At 36.7% G+C, this 23,216-nt stretch overlaps 2 protein-coding genes across 10 annotated transcripts in view; one reads left to right on the top strand and one right to left on the bottom strand.

Annotated features, from left to right (window-relative positions):
- LOC149137037 (uncharacterized) overlaps positions 1-18,455 on the top strand; it is a 45,345-nt gene extending 26,890 nt beyond the window's left edge. For both annotated transcript variants that reach the window (XM_089343802.1, XM_089343809.1), the window contains exon 2: positions 11,165-18,455. In XM_089343802.1, the coding sequence (XP_089199928.1) occupies positions 11,887-12,465 (579 nt within the window). In that variant the 5' untranslated portion in view covers positions 11,165-11,886 and the 3' untranslated portion in view covers positions 12,466-18,455. The remainder of the gene's footprint in view (positions 1-11,164) is intronic.
- Positions 1-23,216, bottom strand: part of LOC106874684 (innexin unc-9) — a 172,749-nt gene that overhangs the window by 110,630 nt on the left and 38,903 nt on the right. The window contains exons 1-2 of one of the 8 annotated variants that reach the window (XM_014922490.3): positions 9,877-10,815; positions 9,120-9,215 (exon numbers count right to left, since the gene is read on the bottom strand). The exons of 2 other annotated variants lie outside the window; for them this stretch is intronic. The gene's annotated coding sequence lies outside the window, so the exon portion shown is untranslated. Of the gene's footprint in view, positions 1-5,725; positions 5,745-9,119; positions 9,216-9,387; positions 9,407-9,876; positions 10,816-22,684; positions 22,797-23,216 lie in introns of those variants that run through there. 5 more of the 8 variants (XM_089343760.1, XM_014922493.3, XM_014922489.3 and 2 more) reach the window with 5 other exon arrangements.

Below are 23,216 nucleotides of genomic sequence, written 5' to 3'. Positions count from 1 at the left end.
AAATGTTACGTAACTTTAATTTATTGATTTTGGTACGTGTCATATCTTTTCTGTCTTTTACTTGTTTCAGTCATTGGCAGCGGCGGCTCATGTATAGGCACTGCAGAACTGCAGCACCCCCTATTTCCACTCGATCTTATCGATAACATTCAATATAATGAGTCCTTTTTTCTTTAATTCTTTCTTTATACTTGTACATTATATAATCCTCAAGCTTAATGTCAGTAGTCATCCCCCAGCTTATGAAAAAAATGCAAAAATCCTTGTATAGAACTGTGCGCTTCACAGTTCCAGCGACGCGGTGTTTGGCTGTTGTGCGCATGCTCATATGTCCGAGGGAGAGAGAGCGCGCTGCGTGAACAATAGTGCCGACCCGGTGTTCCGGTGGAAGATAGTGCTTCTTTTTGACTCCGCGTATGTTGTGCTTAAAAACGTATTTATACTCTTAAATGTGATAAAGTGTAGAATTAAATTATTATCCTGCTTCCAGCTTCAGTATTGCTGCCAGGATTTGAAAAATAGGGCACATTTCCACCCCGCAATTTTGCGATTTTGGGAGGATTTTTGAAAAACAAGGGGGAATTCGCGGCGAAATTCAGTGAACAAATTAAGCACGCTACACGGCAGTGGCTAAAACGCAAACCGATCAAGTTTACGTATAAATTTTCTTTTTATATTTTTGTTTCCTTTTACACAATATTAAAACAAGGGCTAACAATTTTCTAAAGCAGCACCCCCAACTAATTTTATATACGAGCCGACACTGGTCATTGGGTTATGGCTACGGTTGGGTACCACTCTGAAGGGGTTTTGTCGAATAAATCGCCTCTAGTACTTATTACTGTTTTTTTTTAAGGTCTAGTACTTATGGTGTTTCTTTTATCGAACCGCGCTAAGTAACGGTAATGTTAGACACACAAACACACGCGCGCGCGCACACATACACACACATATACAATCCCTACACATTTTCTCTCTTCTTGTTTTTCTGTTCTCTCTCCATTTTTTTCTTCTCAACCCTTTCAATCGAAAAGCGTAAGCTCGAAACGTCAAAGACTTCCATTCTTCCCGAGCGTCAAACTAATACATCTGATTGTTGTTCCCTCACTTGTCTTCTTTTGTTTTCTGTAAATTTGAACTGCATACATACATACATACATACATACATACATACATACATACATACATACATACATACATACGGTAGTCTTCCACACAGTTTCCGTCTATCAAATTTATTCACAAAGCATTGATCGGCCAGGGACTATAGTTGAAGACAATCCTCGAAGGTATTGCGCAGTGGGACCGAAGTCGAAACCTTGTAGCTGCAAAGCGAGTTTCGAAACCAGACAGCCATATCTGCGCCAAGTAGACCATATTTTTTTGCCCCATGGATATTAACTGTTACATATCGAATGAAGACGTACATGGTTCTAACTACTAGTGTCGGATTAAACTAGGAACAAGAGTAAAATATACTTTGCCAGAGGCCTATTGTTAAACTAAATGATTTATTAATAGATCCTCTATTGCTTGCAAATTTTATGAACGATTAGTCGTTTAAGATTAATTGAAAACTTGGAATACTTCAGAACTCCAATACATTAAATGCATGCAAGCCATCAATTCCGATTCAGTGATTCTGTACTTGTTCTATTACAATAGTACTATTTACTGTCGTTAACTTTTATGAACGACTGGGTGTTTAAAGCTGATCCAATACCCAGAATACTTTCAACATCTAATACATGTTAAATTGAACAAATTATAGTAATCAAATTGAATGGCAACAGTAAATGGGCAAGCTTACCTCGTTTTTGTCGGATGCTAATTAATAGACTTGTCGTTCTGTTTCTCTATTTCGATGCATAAATTCGTCATACAATAATTGAGCTTAATGATTAAGATCGCTTGAACGAATCAGATTATTTTACTAATATATTATACATATTGTAATGTTAACAATTCCCATTAAATCAAATCGACATTGTTTACATACATACATACATACATAGTTTCTAGCTTAACCTGGTGTTTTTTTTAGCAAAACTGTACCGTAAATAACAAGTTTAACTTGATATAGTCGCATTTTCAACAGTAGACTAGAAAACAAATTCCGTTACGACAGAAAATATCTTAACGGCATGCCTACACAAGCACGCACTTCTCCTAGCGATTTTGTTTCTTCATAACTTTCAGAACAAGGGATCTTTTTTAAATGAAATTTTCTACAAATATCTCTCACATGGCGTACATTTCGATTACATCAGAATTTCATGTGCAAAAAAATAAAGAAAATAGTGGGCGCGTACATAAACATACTGATACATATATCACATAGCACGCGCGCGCACACACACACACACACACACATAGTTAATGCAAAAAAAACGGAGAAAAAAATAAGAAAAAAACAACAACGCGAAGACGTGGTACATGCAATGTATCAATATGTTCAGGGAAGGAAATAAAGGGTGCTTTTTACGTTTCGAGCAAAAGCTCCTATTCAGAAACAGGAGACAGTGGAGAGTCCAAAAGAAAAGGGAGAAAATTAAACTTTGAAATTTAAAAAAAACTTGTCATGTGTGTCGGTATGTGTGTGCGCGCCAACCATTTTTTTTTTTTTTTTACATTAAATTCTTATATAATCATAATCTACACCATCTTTAAAATACCGAAATTTTTTTCACAATAAACTCCGATATAATTCCACCGAGGACGACTTTACCTTTCATCCTTTCGGGGTCGATAAATTAAGTACCAGTTGCGTACTAGAGTCAATCTAATCGACTGGTCCTCTCCCCAAAATTTTTTGGCCTTGTGCCTAGAGTGGAAAAGAACAAATTCCGATATACAGGGTGTCCACAAAGTCTGGATATATGGGGATTAACAAATACTTTAAGAAATTAATATTTCTTATATTTAATTGTTTATGTTATGATTTTATTTACTTCAAGTACCCGCATGGGGATTAACACATACTTTAAGAAATTATTATTTCTTATATTTAATCGTTTATGCTATGATTTTATTTACTCCATGTACCCAGACCTTGTTGACACCCTGTATAATTAAACTATATTTGCTGAAAATTTCATGAGACAAATATCCATTTTTCTGGAAGTTATGAAGAAACAAATTCAAGCGGGAAAATTATTTTTAAAAATCCTGTTAAGGTTGTGAATAATTTATACATCTTAGTTCCTTCAATAACAATCTAAAAATATATTAGCGAATTCATGTAGTGATGTAACATTTCGGTTTGGCTCAAAACGAATTAAGCCTCTATATAGGAAAAGGTCACGCATTAATATTCGGCACGATGAGAACGTCTTAATCATTGCCGCCAGGGTTAATGTCCTAAAGTTTTCGAACATATCAATTTGTAAGTAAATATCATACTTTTATGTGCAAATAAATGAATAGTGACATTATTGTATTCATTTTCATCCATTCATCTTTTGCTAGCTGGTGTGTGTTTATATATATATATATATATATATATATATATATATATATATATATATATATATATATATATATATATATAACTCTTCGAAACGCTTAGTTTAGAATAGGGCACAGCTGATGAAGGAAATATTTTCTATGTGGCCTGTTTGTTTTCTGTGCTCTGTTTTTCATTTTGTCCTCGTTTTTTTGTAACGTCCTGTACCCAGATATGCATCTATATATACATGTAGATGTAGGTATGTACATACATGTACGTATATATGCATATACTCACATATTATTTGTATTATTATTATTATTATTATTATTATTATATATATATATATATGAGAATTTACGAAAAAAGCAACAGACGAAAACAGGTGGTGTAAGCAACAAATGGATGTATTAGTTTAACGCTCGGATGGTGGACTCTTCCGTCGAAGACGACGTATGAGCGTCAGCTTTGCCGAACGACCAGCACAATTTTTTTGTTTATAATGATCAAATGTATGTGTTGTATAGTAGCCCACTCCTTCCTTCAAATCGACGTTGCCTGAACAGGTGCATGTGTACCATACGTCAGGTGTCGAAATTATGTGTGTGTGTGTGTGTGTATGTATTATTACATACATACATACATACAGTGTATGTTTACACACACACACACACACACACACACATTGCTCCTTCAAATATGCAGTTTGAAACATAAAAATCATGAATGTAATTACAATTCGGTAACAAAGCTATTTAATTTTTTGAAATTTAGGCCACTACATGTGCCCACTAGCTCAGCCCCACTGATATAACTGAAGATAAATTGATATCTTAGTCGAACAACCTCTCTCTCTCTCTCTCTCTCTCTCTCTCTCTCTCTCTCTCTCTCTCTCTCTCTCTCTCTCTCTCTCTGTACATATCCTCTCTATTATAGGCACAAGGCCAGACATTTTGGGGCAAAAGACTAGTCGATTACATCGGCCGCAGTGTTTGACAGGTACTTAATTTGTTGACCCCCGAAAAGATGAAACGCAAAGTCGACTTCGGCGGAATTAGAACTCAGAACGTAAAGACGAACAAATTGCCGCCAAGTATTGTTACCGGCGAGCTAAAGCTTCCGTCAGCTCGCCGCTTTTCTCTCCCTGCACGTGTGTGTGTGTGTGTGTGTGTGTGTGTGTGTGTGTGCGTGTGTGTGTTTATACACATACATAGGTGTGTAAAATAAAAATAAAATTAAAACTAAACCTCCTCCCTACTATTACCAACTTTTGCGTGCAGACTCATAATCGACGATGCTTAGAACATTAAAACCTACGTTGTTGTTGGCACTCCGTCGCTTCCGACGTCGAAGGTTCCAGTTGATCCGATCAACGGAACAGCCTGCTCGTGAAATTAACGTGCAAGTGGCTGAGCACTGCACAGACACGTGTACCCTTAACATAGTTCTCGAGGATATTCAGCGTGACACAGTGTGACAAGGCTGACCCTTTGAATTACAGGTACAACAGAAACAGGAAGTAAGAGAAAGTTGTGGTGAAAGAGTACAGCAGGGTTCACCACCATCCCCTGCCGGAGCCTCGTGGAGCTTTAGGCGTTTTCGCTCAATAAACCCTCACAACGCTCGGTCTGGGAATCGAAATCGCGATCCTATGACCGCGAGTCCGCTGCCCTAACCACTGGGCCATTGCGCCTCCACTATTAAAACCTACAAAACTGAAGAAATTAGGATTTTTGCGCGCTAGATTATTTATGATACAGTTCGATATGAATGCCGTGTGTGTGTGTGTGTGTGTGTGTGTGTGTGCACGCGCGTGCTACAAATATATATATATATATATATAAAGTTGTTTATTATAGCCGGTCAGAGAGTGACCATTAGTTTCACACTTATAAAGCATATAGCTGTATAGGCCACTGGTCAGACTCAAATGGTCCTGACTCTGACGAGTCGCCTATACAGTTAAGCGCTTTATAGCGGAAACCAATGGTCACTTTCTGACTGGCCGTAACAATCAACTTTCTAAATATATTACTGCTTTAATGTTTTAGAGTGTGCTTCGAATATATGAATTGTAAATCAAGACGAAACTAAGTCACCGGCATACTTGAACCGATAAGCCTATTCACATACACATGCACACATATCTAGATTACTTTGGTTTAATCACAGAGACGTTTCACTGTCATACAGTTGGTATTTATCATAAAATCAGTTAAGCCGCATCTAAACAACACAGATGACAATATTCTGTAACAAAACTGAGAATAGACTTACGTATGGGCGCAGGTATGGCCCTTGTGGATAAGAAACTCGCATTGCAACTTCGTGGTTTCGAGTGCAGACCCACTGCACGATACCTTGGGAAAGTATCATCTGCTATATATATATATATATATATATATATATATATATATATATATATATATATATATATATATATATATATCATCTTCGAAACGCCTAGTTTAGAATAGAGGCAGCTGATGAAGGAAAAGTTCCATAAGTGGTTCGTCTGTTTTCCTATGTGTTCATTCTGTTGTCCGTAAAAATAAGTCCGTTTTTTGTGCTTTGTTTATGTTCCCGTTTCTTTTTTGACGTGCTGTACCCGGATATGCATCTATATATACATGTAGATGTAGGTATGTACATATATGTATGTATACATGTATATGCTCATATGTCATTTGTATTATTATTATTATTATTATTATATACAAATCAAATTTTTATATATAAAAGCTGGAGATGCAAATAACGCAGAAATAAATCTAAGACATTTCAATTTAAGAGTGAATTTAATAAAAATGATTTTAAAAATTATATAAAGAAAATATTACCAGTTTCGATGAATCTCATCAAATATCAGTAAAAATTTATAAAAAATTTAAAGTAAAAACAGTTTATCTTCTGTCTGAAGACATGTTCTTAACCCCAATGACAGAAGATAAACTGTTTTTACTTCAAATTTTTATAAATTTTTGCTGATATTTGATAAGATGAGATTCAGTGAAACCGGTAATATTTTATTTATGTAATTTCTAAAATCATTTTTATTAAATTCCCTCTAAAATTGAAATGTCTCACACTTACTTTTGTGCTATTTCCACCTCCATCTCATATATATATATATATGTATATTATTGCTAGTGGATCATATATTCGAAAAAGAAGCACAGTATAAAGATTAGAACAGTAATGTATTTACATGAAGTTAAATATATGTCTGGTCGTAGAGGGACCAATGGTCTCCATCCATAAAGGCTCCTATACACCTAAATGCTTTGTAAAGTGTGAAACCAATGGTCACTCTCTGGCCGGCCATAATAAACAACCTATATATATATATATATATATATATATATATATATATATATATATATATATATATATATATATATATATATATGTATGTATATATATAATTAATCCCAAAAAATAAAACGAAGAAAAAACACACAAAAAGAAAAAAAACAACAATGCGAGGACGTGGTACATGCAAAGTATTAACAGATGCTCAGGGTAGGAAAGAAAGTTAGTCAGAAATAGGAGACAGAGGAAAGTCCAAGAGAAAAGGAAGACGGAGAAAAAAAATCGCCAACAATCCACATGTACTTACTAACCCGAAGGCACTATAATCCCAGAGTCACAGGCAGTGAAAGACTTGGGGATCAGCATGTGCAATGACGCAGCATATCATATGCACATAAGCAAGATGGCAGCAAAATGCAGACAACTGGCAGGATGGATACTGAGATCCTTCAAGACAAGAGACCAAGAAAGTATGTTGACCCTGTGGAGAACCTTTCTTCTCGGCCGCCTGGACTACTGTTCCCAGTTATGGTCACCACATAGTGCCAAACTAACAGCGGAGCTTGAAGCAGTCCAACGCCACTACACTAAAAAGATTCAAACAGTGTAGTGGATGAGCTATAGGGATAGGCTGAGAAAACTACAGCTTTACTCCATGGAGTGAAGGCGTGACAGACACACAACAATATACATTTAGGAAAATCCTAGAAGGGTTAATACCTAACTTTGGCATTGAGTGTTATACAAGTGCCAGAACTGACCGCCATTGCATTGTACCAAAGGTACTGTCCACTACTCCATCTAAATTCAGGACTAAGTATTGCAATAGTCTAGGGTTCAAAGGCCCACAGCTTTTCAATGCCCTGCCACAAAAATTAAGAAATTTGCATAAGGTGGAAGTAGATGTCTTCAAAAAGGAATGAGACATCCTCCTCTCCACAATGCCGGATGAACCAACAGCCCGATTGAGGTGCAGACGGGGGTTGCGGAGTCAAACTCAATTATACATCAAATGTACCAACAGCGGGGAAAAAGGCACATACTGGAGTGGTGATGTGAAACACCCAGACTGAGGAAGTCAGAAAGACCATGGTGGTGCTCCATATATATATATATATATATATATATATATATGTAGGAAAAATTGAAAATGGCGACAGACGCTCAAGATTTCATTAAATCATTTATATCTTCATATCATCGACATGTTTCGATGGGTGCATTCAAATTACATCCGACAAGATGAATAATGTTCAGCAATGCATCAATCGGTTAAAATGTCTATTTGATGAGCACTATTGTTCATATCCTCTCTGAGATTGATGCATTTCTGAACATTATTCATCCTGTCGGATGCATTTTTAATGCATCCATCAAAACATGTGTCGATGATAGGAAGATATAAATGATTTAATAACATCTTGAGCGTTTATCTCCATTTTCGATTTTTCCTATGTTCTCCTATGTCTCGGTTCTCTGCGGTATTAAATCCCACACAAGTGATACTAAATCCCACGCATTGATTCCTGGGACACTTAAGTAACATTTAGCTAAACAAGCAGTAACAAGGAAAATGCCACTTGTATCTGAACACTATGCAAATATTCTTTTAAAAAACTTTTCTTTTAATTTTTCCAAAATTTAATTGTTTCCTATACTTACAGTTGAAAAAGTCTCAATAACTGAAACCGGTACTGAAATGTTTTTTATAAAATTATTTTAGCATTTTCTACCTTGACTTTTTTTCCATATATATATATATATATATATATATATATATATATATATATATATATATATATATTCGCGCGCGCATACATACATATACGGCATTCCTATATATATGGGTGGGGGCACATTGGAGACAAAATATATTTTTTACAGATGTTTACTACTTTGCAAAAACAAATTACCTTCTCTAAATGTATTAAAAACATGATAATATTATCTGGTCACTATTTCAGCGTATAAAGACAAATTTAGCTGGGACAAAATGAGCAACCCGAAACTAGGTAAATTTGCCGCTTCAAATTCTCCAGAATCACATGTGGAAATAGATTCACACACATTAATATCCATCCCTATACATAAAAAGATCCGAAATGCAAAAAAAAAAAAAATATTCAAAATATCTTGATCAAATGAAAGAGGATCATGGAATAATGGCACATGATATGAAATTTACGAAACTCGACTAAATTTTTTTTTTAATGATATTCTCTATAGTTTCTTCGCGATCTTTTGGAGTGGCTCTCTTCCATATATATTTACACACCATGCAGTTAAAGAAAAGAAATTAATAAGCAAAAGGCATGACACTATAAAAACAATGGTTATGTTATGAACTTCATTGGCTTACAGCTGTTTCTGCAATAAGATGCAGTGATATCATAGCTGAGTATCTGAATAGCATCTTATATCTTCATCGGAGCTTCGAATATGAAGTGCAATTTATCTGGGAAGAAAAGAATTACATTTGTGCAATATATAGTGAGAAGAAATTAGTGTGTGAAAAAAATGACTTGGAATCCAACAGAGAAAAGAATATTGATTGTTAAACACCAAAAACTATCCAGATAAAGTGGATCAAAGTTGAGGAAAAATTTCTTAAAGAAAAAAGTACCTACCACCTGACTATGTTTCGAACTCTCTCAACTTGAATAACAATTACGCTGACTAAACTTTTCTACTGAGGGTGATGCAATAGTTGCAATGTAAAGATTTCGAACTGGTAGGGAGAAAATTAGGAGAAATCAGAAATTACTCATTTTACAGCGGTTACTAAATTTGGCCAGCCCCCATTATATTTACATGTGCGTGTATACATATATATTTATATGTTTTTGTGCCCTTCCCCACTACCTGTCAGCCGGTGTTGGTATGTTAACGTCCTCCTAACTTAGCAGTTGGGAAAATTTTTAAAAAAACTAATACTGGGTCCGATTATTTTCGACCGAAGGTGGTGTCCCAGCAGCATGGTCTCAATCCAATGAATAAAACATATAAAAGATAAAAAGGATGATAACATTTTTATACACGACATGAAATCAAAATAGGAAAAAATTTGAAATCAATGAAATCACAAAATAGCATAAATAAAACTAGATCTTACTCACAAATTGTAATCCTGTCAAAGATGTTATTGTGTATGGAATGTTTTTTTTTTGTTTTATTGTTTTATCGTTTTTTTTTTGTTTTTTTTTGTTTTTTCTTGATTTGAAACAGATACTGTGTTGTATTTTTGAAGAGTAATCCTGTTTTGCAAATATGTTTTTTTTATTTTCTTTTTTAAAATCTGATCAAGGGATCTGTAAACAATCACAGGTGTGTGACGAATTGTTTTGTTATTAATAGCCAGGTAATTAAGCTAATAACGATCACAATCAGTGTCTGCGTTGGTAAAAATGACTTCCAAAGTACAATAATGATTTCCTACACTGGCAAACGTCCACCGATTCTTAGAAGCTTATATATTCATATTTAATCCATCCCATAATAAGCATTCAGCCGGTAGTTTAAAAAAAAGTGTGTCACTGCACCCTAGCAAAGCGTGTCAAATTTCTGAGTGCACATAGGCCTAAACAAGGCCTATGAATGAAATGAAATATAAGTACTTAAATACAGGCGGGGATCTGCTATTATGGAACTAGTTTTGCAACCATGTGCTTTCCGATTCAGTTTCTCTAATCCCTGGTAGACCAATGCCTTGTGAATGAAAATGTTAGACAGATACTGAAAAAAAAAAACATATATATGTACATATATTTATATTTATATTGTGTGTGTGTGCTTGTCCCCGCCCACTACTTAAAACGACTGCTGCTGATTTGTATACATTTCTGTAATCCAGTGGTTCCCTATCTGCGGTACGCGAGGGCTTTCCAGGTGGTACGCGAGCACTTTCGGGGTAATATGCAATTTTTACTTTGTTTCCAATATTCGGCCAGTATGTGATTAATGCTTTCCAAATCAATCAACCAGTAATCAGTACTTTTCGATTACTGGCATACCAGTGGTTACCTTTTATTCACTCTCTGTACAGTGATCAGCGCCGTCCAACCAATGCGCGTGACCTCGAGCATGACGTGATGCTATGTGTGACCTTGAGGGGCACGCGCCTATAAAATGCGCCGTGTGCTCTTAAATGACACCTGTTCGTTTGGTTTCTGGTGTGTGTCTTTGTTCTCTCTGGGCTGGGTAGAAGCTGACAGGGTGCTAGCGAGGAAAGCATGCCGTTACAAGTTAATATTTTCTTCACAAAAATGTTACTTTCATACCTATAATTTTCTTATTGTGTATATTATTATTAGTAGTAGTATTAATATAATTTTGTATGTTTTTTTTTTAATTTTTGTATTTCTTTATTTCTTGATTGATTAATTTATTTTTTTTACTTTTCCACAGGATTTGATAACATGATGAAGCGAAACTATGACCCTGCGTACATAAAGTATAGCTTCATTGCAATCGAACGTGAAGGAAAAGCTCTTCCGTAGTGTGTGGTCTATATGAAGTCCCTTTCCAGTGCGGCCATGAAACCCAGCCTGCTCAAACATCATCTTGAGACGAATCACGCGGTGAAGAAGGACGGAGATCAGAGTTACTTCCAGCAACTTGGCGAGAACGTAAAGCAGCAGCGCATCGACAAGACTAGCCAGATCTACCAGAAGAGGGCAGGAACTGTGAAAGCATCCTATGAAGTTGCTCTCTTGGTGGCCAAAAACGTTAAAGGCGCATACCATTGCAGAGTTTCTCGTCATGCCAGTGGCAAAAATCTTGGTCAGGCACGTGATTGGAAAGGAGGAAGCGGCGAAGTTGGAGAGTGCTTCCCTCTCTAACAACACTGTACAGCGCCGTATCGAGGAGATGTCGGTCGACATTACCGACCAAGTGAATGAGGGAGTGAGAGCCTCATAGTATGGGTCTGTCATTCAACTCGACGAATCGACGGACGTCACCAACTGCTGTCGACTATTTGCCTACGTTCGCTTCACGCAGAATAATGCTGTGAAGACTGAGCTATTGCTGAGCCAGGAGATGTCCAGTACAACGAAAGGAAAAAATATTTTCGACGTTTTGGACAATTTCTTCAAGCAGAATCAACTGGATTGGGGTAAGTTGGTCGGATGCACGACAGATGGGGTTCCATCTATGCTCAGTCGAAAGTCAGGTTTTCAATCCTATGTGTAAGCTGTGTCACCAAACGCCACCGCTGTCCATTGTTTCATACACAGATTCACCTTTTGTACTCAGGTGCTTCCTCTGAATTTTTGATCATGCTTGAACCGAGTTATCAGAATCGTGAATTTCGTCGAAACATCGGCTCTGAATACACGTCTGTTCAAGCTGCTCTGCGAAGATTTCGGCTTCGACCACATCTGTCTCCTCTACCACACAGAGGTAATGCGATGGGGCGTCTCTTTGAACTGAGGGATGAACTTGTTTTCTTCACGGAGAAGGAACACGATTTTCAAAAAGATCTGGAGGACGAGGAGTATATCTCAAGGTTGGCCTACCTGTCGGGCATTTTTGGAGCCCCTCAATCACTTAAATCTGTCGTTTCAAGGGCCCAACTACACTGTCACAGAGATCACCTCAAAGCTGGGAGCGTTTGTCCGGAGGTTGGATCTATGGTTGAAGAACGTGGAGAGCAAACGCTACGGAATGTTCGAACTCCTGGCTACACTTGGCGGCGAGCCCAATGATGAATTTGCCCAAGAAATCGTCGGTCACCTCTCACTGCTCAAGACTGAGTTACTGCATTAATTCCCGGACGTGATATGTTGTGCCTACATCGTTAATCCATTTTCCGTTGATCCAGCCGAGTTACCTGTCGGAACCGGGGAGCAAGAGAAACTCATAGATATCTAGGCTGACGAGATAGCAAAGACGAAGCACAAAGAATGCTCTCCTATAAACTCCTGGCTAAGCATGGCCTTCTCGTACCCGACGCTATCCCGTCACGCTGTTCCCTAGTTACTAATTTTCCCTTCTCGTGGGAGTGTGAGCAGGGGTTCTCAGCCTTACTGGCCATCAAGTCGAAGAGCCAGAACCGTCTTGCTGCGCCCGGCCATGATTTCCGATGCGCTGTAAGCAAGGTTATGCCCCGCATTGACCAGCTGGTGGAGAAGAGACAGATTCAGCCCTGGCATTAAACTGGGTTGTGTTCTTTGTTGTTAGTTCTTTGTGTTTTCTACTTGTGATTAAATTAATGTTTGCTCGTATTGAGTTTTTCTGGAACCAGGTGGCACGTGGCGGCTGTACGAAACCTCCAAGTGGTACGCGATCACAAAAAGGTTGGGAACCACTCATATAATCTAATAGTTCGGCAATAAAGATCGATAGAATAAGTACAGGGGTTGATTTGTTCGACTAAACTTCTCAAGGCCAGGGTGTTACATGGCTGCACTTCAACAACTGAAATAGGTAAATGAAAGAAGATAGGGTGACATCACAAACAGGAAGCAAAAATAATCCTTTTTTCTAAAGGCACAAAGCTTAAAATATTTTGGTGAGGGTGGAGGTGTAACTCGATTCCATCGATGCCAATACTTAACTGGTACTTATTTTATCGACCCCGCTAAGATGAAAGGTAAAGACAATCTCGGCGGAAATTTAACTCAGAATGTTAAAGCTTTAACGTTATATTATTATTGTGTCTAAGGCAATGAGCTAAGAGACTAGCTAGCACACTGGACAAAATGCTTAGTGGCGTTTCTTCTGTTCAATAACGGTTTCAAATTTTGCCACAAAGGCAGCCATTTTGAGGAAAGGGATGTGTTGATTACATCGACCCCAGTGTTCAACTGGTACTTAATTTATCGACCCAGAAAGGATAAAAGGCAAAGTCGGCCTCCGTGGAATTTGAACTCAGAACGTAGCGACGTGTGAAATACCGCTAAGCATTTCGTCAAGCGTGCTAACGATTCTGCCAGCCCGCCACCATAATAATAAGAAGCGGTAAAAATACTGTATTGGAAGCTGTGTGAAAATTGAGGATTAGGGAGAAGTGAGACATGGTACGAAAACAAACCACAGAGAATGATAGAGTCGGAAACTCGCAAAATCTCGTCGGATTTTCCAGTGCAAACGGATTATGTACTTGAGCACATCAAGCCAAACCCAGTGGTGGTGGACATGGTAAACCACATGTGCACTATAATTGATGTTATGTGCCCAGTTGACACATGAATAGTTAAGAAGGTAGGCGAAGAAAATAGACATACAAGATAACCCGACCGAGGAAGATGGCAAAGGTGAAGATAGTGCCAGTTATTGAAGGAGCCTTGGGGACAGTATCAAAAAGTATTGAGAGGAATAGAGTGCCCAGTATAGCTGTTGAAAAAAGGTTGCCTCCTTGGCATAGCTAGAATCATCAGGAAAGTATTAAATAGTCGAAGAGAACAAACAGCATGGTGCCGTAGGCTACAGGTAGCAAACCTGCTACAGTTGCAAGACTCCAGGAGTTCGAACAAAACTCAAGTTAAAAGAATAATAATAACAATGATAATCTTTTCTACTAAAGGTACAAGGCCTGAAATTTGGTGGGAGGGGAGTAGTCGATTACATCAACCCCAGTGCTTCACTGGTACTTAATTTATCGATCTCGAAGGGATGAACGGCAAAGTCGACCTGGGCAGAACTTGAATTCAGAACGTAGCGACGGTCAAAATATCGCTAAGCATTTCGTGCAGCCTGCTAACGATTCTGCCAGCTCGCCTCCTAAATAACAATGATGATGATAATTAATAATAATAATAATCTTTTCTTTTCATTTCCTTTAGGGCCTGCTCGTATGTACCATAAAACATTATACATGTGGATGAGAAAAAAAAAGTGTGAGGATGAACAAAGTTATATAAAAATGAATAATGATAATTGTAATAAAACATGTTTTAATATAAGATTTCAAATTTTGGGACCAGGCCAGCAAGTTCCGGGGGGGGGGGAGTCAATATCATCGACCCCAGTGCTTAACTGGTATTTATTTTATCGACCCCGAAAAGATGACAGGCAAAGTCGACCTCTGCAGAATTTGAACACAGAACTTAAGACGGGCAAGATGCCGCTATGCATTTCACCCGGCATACTAACAATTCTGCCTGCTCACCACTGTAACATATATTAATATATGAAAGCTACTAATCTTACGCTTTTGAAAAATAGTTCATCAGTGATAGATTCGTTCGAAAATTTACACGACGAAAGGAACTGTAAATTTAATCAATTTGATACTGATTTTTACCCCTCTGTTGCAGAGGGACTATTAACTAAGAGTTTTAAACTTCGCCCGCAGATATACCTCGATAACGGATCTGGGCATCGACTTCATTACGCATGCCAGAAAATCACTTCTATGTTTTGACAGTTCTTTCTGCATAAAACGTAATGGACCTGAGGTTCGATGTTCAAACGGGTTGTTATGATGGAGTAGAAACCTTATAGGCTTATTTCTTTTAAACAAAATAATTTCTAGTTTCAAATTTATTGAGTTACGATTAAACGGAGTCGATGGTTTTATTCTGACACGTAATAACAACGGACACCAACTGGACTCTCTTAGGAAAGATCTAATTAATATATTTAAGATGCCACAAAATTACAGTTAGTACTAGCACTAGTATAGCAAATTTCTTAGATATTATGAACCTAAATTTAGGATCCTTCAACCCCTATAGAAAACCTAATGAAGTCATATATTATATGAATCAAAGTTCTAATCACCCACTTATCATTATCAAGAACTTACCTACAAACATTAGCCAGAGAATATCTAAGATTTCATCCAATAAGGAAACTTTCGACCTTAGCGCTAATTTTTCAACGATGCCCCGAGAAGTGGCTTCAATGAAACAAGATAGGAAATACTAATACTAAGAAAACCAGGAAAGGTTAAATTATATGGTACAACCCGTCTTTTATCTTAAACCTTAAAACCAACATTAGGAAGTCTTTCCTGACATTTTCCTAGCATCCATTAGTTTCACAAGATTTTTAATAGGTTTAACCTAAAAGTCACTTATATCTGCACGGACAATTTCGCCTCTTCTTTTGCTAGAATTAATAGAAAACACGCGCCTCTATTAATGAACCTTTACCTCAGTGCAACTGTCTCAATGAAAGTACATGCCCCTTAAACGGCAAATTCCATTAAAAAAAGTGTCGTTTACTTCGCTTAAGTATCAGCTGACAATAATAGCAATAATGCAAAATGCTATGTAAGCCTTACTGAGAACACTTTTAAATCGAGCATACTTAACTTATACATACTTTCAGACACGAGAACAGAAAATCTGCGACGACTCTTTCAAAGCATATTTGCAATTTAAAAAACAAAAGAACCAACTTCAGCATTAACTGGCTCATTATAGAATCGGCCCCAGTACATTTTATCGGTAATAAATGCCTGGCAGAAAAGTTTGAGATCCTGTCCCAGTACACTTTATCGGTAATAAATGCCTGGCAGAAAAGTTTGATATCCTAACTCTACCACTCAGACTGTTAAACTCCAAATCGGAGTTGATTTCTTCGTGTCCCCACCAAAGAAAATTCCTTCTAAATGTTTTTGACCTGCCAATTGGTTAACACTTAGTATGCTCTTAACCATCCTGCCCATCTCTGCAATGTTCACACGTCTGCTAGTTGCCTCACCAATAGACTGTTTTCTACACAGCGCTATATATGAACTGTTCAAACATACGCAAAAAATAGAAAAAGAATCATTCGTTTATGATCTCCCCTTGTTCAAACCGGTCGACGTAACGGATCATCTTTTGGTAGAAGCTATCGCAGTGTTCATGAGTTATTTCATCGACCTTTTCAGATATCAATTGGTAAAGCTCCGGCTGGTTCTTTGCCTCGCCTTGGATAACCGAGCATTTCCAAACGGAAAAAAAAGAGTTAAACTACATCAGCCTTACGAGAAACTAGCTTCGAATCGATTTGGGGTCATTTATTCTTTTGAAGATGAAGACTCCTACTTTCTACTGTTTGCAACACTTCATCTCATACCTGTTGACCATTTTCTGCGTTTTAGCTTGTCTTACAAAGTCCCTTTGAAAAATTCAAATTTGATTGCAAAGAATTCAAATTTGATGGCAAAGAATTCAAATTTGATGGCAAAGAATTCAAATTTGATGGCAAAGAATTATTATTGTAACATAGACACGCATGTATGCATATATATAGGCTTATATACATGCATGCGTATATATTATGTAGTAATATGCGTGTATATATTCACCTATATATGCGCCAGTATGTGTGTGTGTGTCTGTGTTTGTACTCCCACCATCGCTTGATAACTGATGTTGCCGTGATTACGTCCCCGTAATTTAGCCGTTTGGCAAAACACACCGATAGAATAAGTAATAGGATTACAAAGAAGAAATCCTGCAGTTGATCTGCGCCTGTCCGCGCGTGTGTGTGTGTGTATCCATAAATGTGCATAGATATACGAGTGTGTGCGTGCGAATCTGTTCAACTTTTGTTTTACCCCCCCCCCCTCCGTCCACCCGTTCCACAAGTCACGATTAACCACCTCTTCCGGCGCATGCATGTGTGTATTCATGTATCTGTATTGTGTGTATATGTTTGGAGATGTGTGGGTGCAAATACCCACTCACATATGTTTGTAAGTATATGTGTGTGAGAGAGAGAGAGAGAGAGAGAGAGAGAGAGAGAGAGAGAGAGAGAGAGGAGTGAAGAGAAAGGGAAAGAGACAAGAAAAGAAAAGGAAGAGTGGGTGAGGTTGATGACGAGTATGATGATAATGATGATGACGACGATGATGGTGGTGATGATGATGATAATGATAATGATGATGGCTCTCCACTCGAGTCCGAGGAAGATTGTTAATTGACATGGGGACAGTCAACAGTTCTCGTGAGTAAATTTTAGGTCCAGTAAGGTTTATAACGACGCCTCGTAGTTCCTTTCCTATGGGCATGATTGAGAGACAAACCGACGCAAGATATATGTGCCAATAAAAATTATATGTCTTGGACTGAGGGAGAGACATGATGCCTAACTGCTGTTAGGAATCTTCAAAAGGGCCAAGATCATTCCTTGTACAACGGATTCTTATCAGAGTAATCTATGAACATACTTTGGCGAAAATGCCTGCAAACATACAGCTCGTTGTGTGTGTGTGTGGAACATACTTTATTGATAAAGCTGCAAAGACATCACAAAAAATGCTACTCAGAGTTTCAAGTTCCGGTTTGTCGAGAACGTGAAACTCGGAGTAACAGTTTTTGTGATGTTTTTGAAGCTTTATTAATAAAGTATATTACTTTACCTCCGGTATTCGAATAATATTTTTTCTACCTTCTTTCACATTTATGTCATTACTCTGGTGTCTATATATATATATATATATATTATTGTAACAGAAAATAACTGAGAATGTCTGTATGTGTGCATCACTAAATCTCAAGAACTAACCAACCGATTTCATTCAAATTTTACACTTACACTACCTAGGGTCAATGGAGTGTCATGGGCCAAAAAAACCATTCAACTTCTGGCCTAATGCAAGCCCAGTGCAATCTCTTACACTGTTTCGGCATTACGTGTCAAAAGTGAAACAACACCATCTCTACTGGAACGTGAGATAATAGTTTCAGTTTTAATAGTTCTGCTATTAATACTTTCACTATGTATATAACATATACATAGTGAAACTATTACCTCACATTACATATATGCATGCATACATACATTATGTATATATATATATATATATATATATATATATATATATATATATATATATATATATATATATATATATACGTATATATACGTATATATATATATATATATATATGTATATATACGTATATATATATATATATATATATATATATATATATATATATATATATATATATATATATATATATATATATATATATATATATGCATGTATTTATGTGTATATACATCTCCACACACATATATATATATGTATATATACGTGTGTATATATATATATGTATATTTCATTTTTCATTTTCATTTTATCTAGTTTCAACTCATGAGCTGTGGCCATGCTGGGGCACCGCCATTTGGTGTTGCTACACAATTTTACTTCATGAATTTTACTTCAGGAATTGACATTTGGTGCATGAGAGAGTTTGATGCAGCTGCTCTCATCTGCGCCTCCTGCCGTGAAGTTGGTTCATCTGGGACACCTGACAGGAAGAGGTCCAGCCTTGTCTTGAAGACACCTACATCCACCGCATGCAGGTCTCTCAGGTCCTTCGGGAGGATACTGAAGAGCTGTGGACCTTTGAAGCCCATGCTATTGCAGTATCTTGTCCTACATCTTGATGGCAAATTTGGAGTCCTTGGCACTATGCAATGGCTTCCAGTTCTTTTATTTGTGTAACTTTCGATGCCAAAGTTTGGGACAATTCCTTCGAGGATCTTCCAGATGTATATTATGGCATATCTTTCTCGTCTACGCTCTAAGGAATAGAGTCTTAATCTCTTGAGTCTTTCCCAATAGCTTATATGCTGCATAGAGGCTATCTTCTTCGTGTAGCTTCGTTGGATTGCCTCAAGTTCTGAGATTAATTTGACACTGGTTGGTGACCATAGCTGAGAGCAATAGTCAAAGTGGCTTAGAACAAGTGTCTTCCAGAGCACCATCATGGTTTCCTGATCTCTTGTTCTAAAAGTCCTTAGAATCCATCCTTAGAATCCATCAGTCGCCTGCATTTCATTGACAATTTAGCAACATGAACATGAAAGGATGCATTATTACTCATGTAGATGCCCAGGTCTCGCATTGTCTATATATATATAGAGAGAGACGTATATGTATAGATGTATATATAGACATGCATATACATAGATTTATATGTACATACATGTATATATATAGATTTACACGTATATATATATATATACTTATATATATACGTATATATATATATGTATATATATATATATATATATATATATATATATATATATATATATATATATATATGTATATATCTATGTATATATATATGTATATATCTATGTATATATATATATGTATATATATATATATGTATACACACACACACACACACACACACACACATATATATATATATATATATATATATATATATATATATATATGTATATATGCATTATACATAATATTAGGGATAAAAATCCAAATTTACAGGGAAAAATTCAATTTAATTTAATTTATCAAAATTAAAATTAAATTAAATTTCACAATATATAATATATAAATATATAATTTAGAGAAAAAAAACCCACAATTATTGAATTCATCCATGAAAATCCACAATCACATATAGAAAAATTTAATAAGTAAATACACTAAAAATAACTATAATAAAATTACAAAGTAATAAATATTAAAATAATAATATTATTTTATTATTTTAATATTCATTACTTTGTATTTTTATTATAGGTCTTTTTAGTGTATTTACTTATTAAATTTTTCTATATGTGATTGTGGATTTTCATGGATGAATTCAATAATTGTGGGGTTTTTTTTCTCTAAATTATATATATATATATGTATATATATTGTTGTACTTGGGGATGGTCATATTGCCAGTTTAGCCAATATATATATATATATATAAAACAAATAATAAATGAGTAGATGCATATATACGTACAGGTATGTGCATACCTACGTCTACCTGTATATAGAGGTGCATATCTGGGTACAGGACATTGCAAACAAAACGTAGACAAAAAAAATAATAATAACCGGAGTACAGAACACACACAGGCCACATAGAGAACATTTTCCTTCATCAGCTACCCCCATTCTAACACAGGCGTTTCGAATATATATATATATATATATATATATATATATATATATATATTGTAAGCAAACTTATTAGCGGTGTGTGTGTCGGTATTCTACAGAAAGGAGAGGAATTCGCGAACGCAGGATGGCTGTGAGGACAGTTTGGAAAATCGGGTGAATACTTTTAAGAAAACAGAAAAAAAAGAGACCAGCAAGTTTCCACAAGGAATCGAGCCCTGCACATACAGGGATGTATGAAAAGTTTTGAGCCTTCAAGGCCTTGAAGTCTTGTACCTTCATCAGAAGTCTTGTATCATGTTTTGTTTTTCTGAGGCTCAAGACTTTTCATACACCCCTCGTATGTGTGTGTAAGAGAGAGATTTTGTGGTTGTATTTGTCCTCTACTAGCGCTTAATAACCGATGCTGGTATGTCTATGCCCCACACCCCGCACACTCTCTAACGTAGCAGTTCGGAAAAAAAAAGACACCGATATATTATGTACCAAGCTTAGGAAAACAAGTAAATACTGGGGTGAATTTGTTCGGCTAAACCAATGTTTTTCGACTTATTTCTTTACCTATGGACCCGTTTGATTCCTATTTTATTCAGATTGATCCTCATACGCTTTCAATGTTTCAAAAATATTTAAATATTAAATATTAAATAATATTTAAATATTATTAGAAATTGTATTTCAAAAATTGTTAAAATAGTTTGTGTATTGTAGAAATATAACCAATTTATTGTACATAAATTCTGACGAATAAATCGTATATGCCCCCACCCCCACCCCCACCCTCACGAGGCTCATGTGGACCTCGGTTGAGAACCATTGGTCTAGGCAGGTGCTTCAAGGCGGTGCCCCAGCATGGCTGCAGTCTAATTACGGAAACAAATAGAAAGAGAAATGATAGCTAAAAGATATGTCTGAGAGAGAGAGAGGGATAGAGAGATTAAAGACAGTAAACAAACAGGAGAAATAGAACAACACATGAGTGTATATACTTTGTGTGTGCATGTGTAGCATATACATGCATGCATACATACATACATACATACATACATACATACATATCGTGTAATATATTTGGACGTGCACCAAACTATTTGTCAGCCTATCAAAGTTTTCTCAGTCCTAATTATTTCGATTGATTCGATCTCCTTATATAAATAATATCTATTATATTGAACTCGGGATGTAGAGAAACTTACGTAACTCAATACGACGAGTCTTTAGCGTATTTACTAAGCTTCACCATCCGATTATAAAGATAGGCGTAAGAGTGGCTGTGTGGTAAGTAGCTTGCTTACCAACCACATGGTTCCGGGTTCAGTTCCACTGCGTGGCACCTTGGGCAAGTGTCTTCTACTATAGCCTCGGGCCGACCAAAGTAGACAGAAACTGAAAGAAGCCCATCGTATATATGTATATATATATATGTATGTTTGTGTGTCTGTGTTTGTCCCCCCCCCCCCAACATCGCTTGACAACCGATGCTGGTGTGTTTACGTCCCCGTAACTTAGCGGTTCGGCAAAAGAGACCGATGGAATAAGTACTAGGCTTAGAAAGAATAAGTCCTGGGGTCGATTTGCTCGACTAAAGGCGGTACTCCAGCATGACCACAGTCAAATGACTGAAACAAGTAAAAGAGACCAGATAGACACTTAACAGTCACGTCTGCTAGAAATAGCAGCCAAATAGTTTTCTTTAAAGCACAACCTATCCATTTGAAAGGGAAAGGACATACTTAGATGTGGTACTGGGTAGACTATACCGAGAAAAAGACAGGATATATAAGGCTTTATGCCAGCTCAATCAGAGCTGATATGGGGCTAATTTTAAACAACAGCGTTAAGAACTGTGTCGGGTAAATGAGTAAATCACTTATAAAAGGAATTAAACAATAAAATCAAACGTCATTAAATTAAAATACATGAAATGTATGATCTCATATACATCCTATTATACAAAGTAACATCAATTCAAATATTTAGAGGGAATAAAAATGCTGAAATTTGAAGAAGAACAAAAAAAAAAAGGCACACAGTTATTATAAAAGAAATATTGATATACAGAGAAGTGTATGCAAACGGAACATAGACTGAAAAATTTGTCTTACCCCTGCATCGAACAGTCCACAGCAAACAGCGGCGAGAGAAAGTTGTGAAATTACCAACTTAAATTGAAACAAAGCTATGTATGTACAAGTGGGAGGAAAAGAACACTATCTGCGAGTGCTGTGCAATAGTTTGTTTTCTTTTTACTTTTTTTTTTTCTTTTTGACAATAAATATATTTATTGTTATCGCCCACTTTAAAGCGGCGAGCAGGCAGAATCGTTAGAACACCGGACAAAACGGTTAGAGGCATTTTGTCTGTCCTTACATTCTAAGTTCAAATTCCGCCGAGGTCGACTTTGCCTTTCATCCTTTCGGGGGTCGATGAAATAAATACCAGTTATGCACTGGGGTCGATGTAATCGACTCGCCTCCTCCCCCAAAATTTCAGGCCTTGTGCCTGTAGTAGAAAGGATTATCTCACACAGCAAGGCGGCGAACTGGAACTATCGTTAACATCCCAGGCAAAATGCTTAGCGACATTTCTTCCGTCTTTACATTCAAAGTTCAAATTTTGCCGAGGTCGACTTTGCCT

This window comes from Octopus bimaculoides, chromosome 2, assembly GCF_046866305.1.
Source record: "Octopus bimaculoides isolate indiv1 chromosome 2, ASM4686630v1, whole genome shotgun sequence".
Taxonomy (NCBI): Eukaryota; Metazoa; Mollusca; class Cephalopoda; order Octopoda; family Octopodidae; genus Octopus; species Octopus bimaculoides.
This window is presented reverse-complemented; position numbering and strand designations above follow the sequence as displayed.